At 41.1% G+C, this 5,226-nt stretch overlaps 1 protein-coding gene across 1 annotated transcript; it reads left to right on the top strand.

The window, feature by feature from the left end:
* The first annotated feature begins 862 nt into the window (after positions 1-862).
* LOC119767645 (eclosion hormone-like) lies at positions 863-1,203 on the top strand. Its single transcript, XM_038256653.1, has 2 exons — positions 863-956; positions 1,016-1,203. The coding sequence occupies exons 1-2, from the start codon at positions 863-865 to the stop codon at positions 1,198-1,200; spliced, it is 279 nt and encodes a 92-aa protein (XP_038112581.1). The 3' UTR covers positions 1,201-1,203.
* The last annotated feature ends 4,023 nt before the right edge of the window (positions 1,204-5,226 follow it).

Here is a 5,226-nt window from a genome sequence, read left to right on the forward strand (position 1 = left end):
TTACAGTGATCAAAAAGGTTTTAAATAGAAGCTAGAAATGGGTTGACACCCTGTAGATGTGCCACCCTGTCTTCCAACCATGTCAAAATTTCTTGGAATAAGTAGCTTAACAACTTTTCCTAAGACACCAACGCTTTAAAAGGTCACCAGTAGAATTTAGGGCTTGGTTGACACCCTGTAGGTGTGTCACCCTGCATGTCAACAATTTTAAATAAAAGCCACATTCATATACAACAACTTTTCCTAAGACACCATTTTGCTAGGTTGCTTCCTTATTACGTTAAAAAATAAAATTTCGAAATATCTACCGAAGTACTGGCAGTGTTGGCAAGAAATATAATTTTCAGCACTTATTCTAAAATGCCTCTTTTAAAAACTCTGTATCATTTTCCAGAAGCAAGATAGGACCATACTTTCTTCGGGAAAGTTTTAGAGGACATTCAGGACTATACTTCTACGGTGTTGGTTTTTAAATTGAGTGAAAAATGAAAATTATAAAAATCAAAATGTAAAAAAGAGGGGTTTCCCATACAAATTTCCATACAAATTTGAATCGCTTTGCGGAAAGCCAGGTCAAATCCAATCGCTTCCAAATTTTGGGGGGTTGTTTGGGGGCCCAAATGGGACCGGAAAATGCCTGTTCTGTAAAATCGATCATGTCGAGCCACCCTAGTAACTATATTGAAGAAGAATCCATGCCGCTTTACAATAGACTAACTTCCTGCGAGACAATTTCGTCTCATTAACTTCCGATGTGATGTACTATAAAATTCCTCGCAAAACCATCTCAATCATCAATCCAGTTCATCTCATCTTATCAATCAGATCACCAACTAAAGTCACCGTAAACTACTCCAAAGCAATGGCCCCGATGAAGTTCGCCCCCATCGCAATCTTTTTGGCTGCCTTTGTGGTCATCCTGGCGTTCAACACTAGCGAAGCCAATCCTCAGATTGGTAAGTGTTCTATTTCTCAGTATTTCAGGGAGTTATTCTAACTCAACCGTCTTCCGCAGACCTCCTCGGCGGATACGACCTGATTGGCGTTTGCATCACCAACTGCGCCCAGTGCAAGAAGATGTTCGGCGAGTTCTTTGAGGGTCACCTGTGCGCCGAGGCCTGCATCCAGTTCAAGGGCAAGATGGTGCCGGACTGCGAGGACATCAACTCGATTGCGCCCTTCCTGAACAAGTTGAACTAAACTCCGAACTCATCTCAAGTCGTCGCCGTCGTGCTAACTTGTCGTACGTGCATTTTGGGCCAAATTGAGTTAAGAACGCCATTTTGTGCAGCTCACAATGCCTCATCTTTTGACCTTCACAGATCCCTAAAATTCGATTTCAATCCTGAGATATTCAATGAAAACCAATATAGCTCCGAAAATTTTTGTCACTCTACATATAAAAGAAGTTTCAATCTTGTCGTGCTATCTTGTCACTCCCTGAAAATTGATGTAAGTGCGACAAAAGGCAAAGGGATTTCAGGTCAGGATGCGTTTGACGCACGTACAAGTTAGACTACCGTAAACATCTTTGATTATAACTCGGGACTCCAGCAACCAACTTCAACCAAACTTCGGGACAATGCACAGAATGGTCATCCAAACAAAACGTGTTTGTTATTGTTTACATTGCGTGCTCTGGTTTTTGTTTATTCAAGGTCAAACATTAAAACGCGTTTTTCTCGGAACGTCAAAATGGCGGGTGCGACATGATAGCACGACGACGTCGAAGTGACCTCTCGCAGCATCCCCTATAACAAAAATGCATTTCTCACCGTGTTTATTTGGATAGTTCACTCTCAGTGTGTAGTCAAACAGAAGGAAAATGCTACCTTTTTAAAAGTTCACAAATAAATCAGTGCTCGTTATAAATTTAAAATTAGAATTGTTTTTCATTGCCATTATATCCATGATATCTCGATGCAGCAACTAAAAACCTCCAACTTTCAATTTGCTAGGAAAAGCTCCAAACGACAAGTGCCTCACAAAAAGGGCATCAACATGTCATACAAATTCAACCCAGAATTCGTCTAGTTTGTCTTAGAAAACCGTCATCTTCATCGTCGCCCCAATCTCAATCTCAATATCATTACCATAAATAAATCTCACCCGAAAAGTCTGTCTTATTTGTTCTGATTTTGAATAACAAATTAGGTGAAACGGCAGCAGCAGCTTTAGTTGGATCATCACCGTCGTCAACTCAAACAGTGAGCAGCTTCAGAGGTAGCAGCAGCAGCAGCCCCACAGGAATGCCGTAGATCTTGGTCCGACGATAACGGGGACAACTCGCGCGGAGCTGCAACCCGGTAGACAACCTGGCAGCAGCATCAATATTGAGCTGGAACAAACAGGGCCGAAATTCGTCGAATTTGCTGCCGGCTTGGTTCGAATTGTAACAGTCAACAGACAAAGTTGAATGTGACGAGATTTGGAGATTTTGGATGCCGTGTCGCGGAGGTTACGAAAGTCGATCAACAGCTCGTCGAGGTTGTGGTCTCTTGGCAAAAAGCAAAAAGCAAAAAGCAAAAAGCAAAAAGCAAAAAGCAAAAAGCAAAAAGCAAAAAGCAAAAAGCAAAAGCAAAAAGCAAAAAGCAAAAGCAAAAAGAAAAAGCAAAAACCAAAACCAAAAGCAAAAGCAAAAGCAAAAAGCAAAAGCAAAAGCAAAAAGCAAAAGCAAAAGCAAAAAGCAAAAGCAAAAAGCAAAAGCAAAAGCAAAAAGCAAAAGCAAAAAGCAAAAGCAAAAGCAAAAGCAAAAAGCAAAAGCAAAAAAAAAGCAAAAGCAAAAGCAAAAAGCAAAAGCAAAAGCAAAAGCAAAAAGCAAAAGCAAAAGCAAAAGCAAAAAGCAAAAGCAAAAGCAAAAGCAAAAAGCAAAAGCAAAAAGCAAAAGCAAAAAGCAAAAGCAAAAAGCAAAAGCAAAAGCAAAAGCAAAAAGCAAAAGCAAAAAGCAAAAGCAAAAGCAAAAAGCAAAAGCAAAAGCAAAAAGCAAAAAGCAAAAGCAAAAAGCAAAAGCAAAAAGCAAAAGCAAAAGCAAAAGCAAAAGCAAAAGCAAAAAGCAAAAGCAAAAAGCAAAAGCAAAAGCAAAAAGAAAAAAAAAACCAAAACCAAAAAGCAAAAGCAAAAAGCAAAAGCAAAAAGCAAAAGCAAAAGCAAAAGCAAAAAGCAAAAAAGCAAAAGCAAAAGCAAAAAAAAAGCAAAAGCAAAAGCAAAAGCAAAAAGCAAAAGCAAAAGCAAAAAGCAAAAGCAAAAAGCAAAAGCAAAAAGCAAAAGCAAAAGCAAAAGCAAAAAGCAAAAGCAAAAGCAAAAAGCAAAAGCAAAAGCAAAAGAAAAAGCAAAACCAAAAACAAAAAGCAAAAAGCAAAAAGCAAAAAGCAAAAAGCAAAAAGCAAAAAGCAAAAAGCAAAAAGCAAAAAGCAAAAAGCAAAAAGCAAAAAGCAAAAAGCAAAAAGCAAAAAGCAAAAAGCAAAAAGCAAAAAGCAAAAAGCAAAAAGCAAAAAGCAAAAAGCAAAAAGCAAAAAGCAAATTGCGAAAAGAGACCATGTCATAAACAACGACGTCTCGTTGGCTACTGCAGAAGATTCCGTTGCAGCACCCAAACATTTGGAAGCTGGTGGTGTGACAAATGCCCAGACTCGTGAAATTCAGAGCTCGAAAGTCAAGAATGAATAATTTATGAATGACAAAGCCAACAGAGAGTGCTGCTGCTGCTGCCCCTTTCGGGGAATTCGGGGAGCTCACCGAGGTGTTTGAAGTTGACAATTTTTCTGGGGACCCTGAATGGGGCCCAAATTAGTGCTGATGCTGCCGTGATGGTCTACTTGGTGGGTCCAATCGCACCTGGTGCTCTACTCAAATAGGTCAGGTCGAAGCTGCTGCTGCCGGTGTAGGGGATGGGAACGGAGTGTGATGTTATAGTTGTTATTCAAATTTGGCTCAAATGGAATGCATGAATAGAGCTGTTCGCGAGAGTACTTGACGGTTTGGTGTGGAAATTAGTGTATGAATCGCGCTAACTGGGAATTCAAATTTGTGGGGTTCTTTTCTGTTTGTGGAATTTTTGAACCTCGAAATCGAAGAATTATGCGAGAGACAGATCGTCGCCATCAACAAATCCTGTTCAAGAAATTTTAGATAATAATTGGCACCACTGCTGAAAAAAACCCTTCAATTTGGCAACCCTGGCGAAACCCTCATCACTGCAGATCACCGCTCCGTGATGCACTCCGTCATTGTGGTGACACCCACGCACGCGTGCAATCATTTGGAAGGTGTAATTAATTCTGTTCTCTGTCATGTTCGTCGTACCCTTCTCTGCCGTGCGCGCTTCGCGGAGATGTTCGGCAACACCTGAGAACGGAGCGTTCCTGGCGAGTGGTTGGATCAATCCGAGCTCAGGCTCACCTGCAATTGGAGACTTCGGGCTCGTACAAGCCCAGGTTAGCAGGTTAAAGCCATATAACAAGCACCAGCGCGCGAAGGATTTGTGGGATAACAACACACATCGAGGAGTTGAGACGAGTTGGAAGACACCTAACCTAGAAGTATAGATAACCAAGCGAGCAGCGCAGTCACACAGAAGGAAGAGGAAGGTGAATTAAAACGAAATGTTTACCCCTGAATGACTCAGGTTAAGCTACCTTTATGGCACAGCCACTGGCGTGTGATTTGAGCCCCTGAATTCTTCGCCTTAATACGTTTTCTTCTTTTATTGTGGGAACACGACACACTGCCGTAGTCGTTCATAAATCATAAATCGTGGAATCGATGCTACCTACAACGGTTGGAGCAGTTCAGTGCTGCTGCGTGCCTTCCTGTTACGAGCGACGACGAAGACCGGCGAAGTTCTGGTGGTGTGGTATTCCGGAGGCACTCGGTGCTGGGTCTTTACCGGGTGTAGAACATGGCTTTTCGAGGGTGATGAGGGCGAGCTCGTCATAACGATAAGAATGTGAGCTTTTATGTCATTTTGTTGACCGGAATGAATTTCGAATGCTTTATGAATGATGATTGGCTACTGGTATTTGAAAAAAATGCAAGCTGCCTTGAACGTGTTCAAAAACAGATTTAAATTATTTTCAGTACTCTTCACAATCAAAAATCAAAAAATAAGCATTTCGTTGCCGTCCTGCTAACTTGTCGTACGTGCATTTTGGGCCAAATTTAGTTAAGAACGCCATTTTGTGCAGCTCACAGTGACTCACCTTTTGACCTTCACAGATCCCCAAAATT

Source organism: Culex quinquefasciatus, chromosome 2 (genome assembly GCF_015732765.1).
Source record: "Culex quinquefasciatus strain JHB chromosome 2, VPISU_Cqui_1.0_pri_paternal, whole genome shotgun sequence".
Classification (NCBI taxonomy): Eukaryota; Metazoa; Arthropoda; class Insecta; order Diptera; family Culicidae; genus Culex; species Culex quinquefasciatus.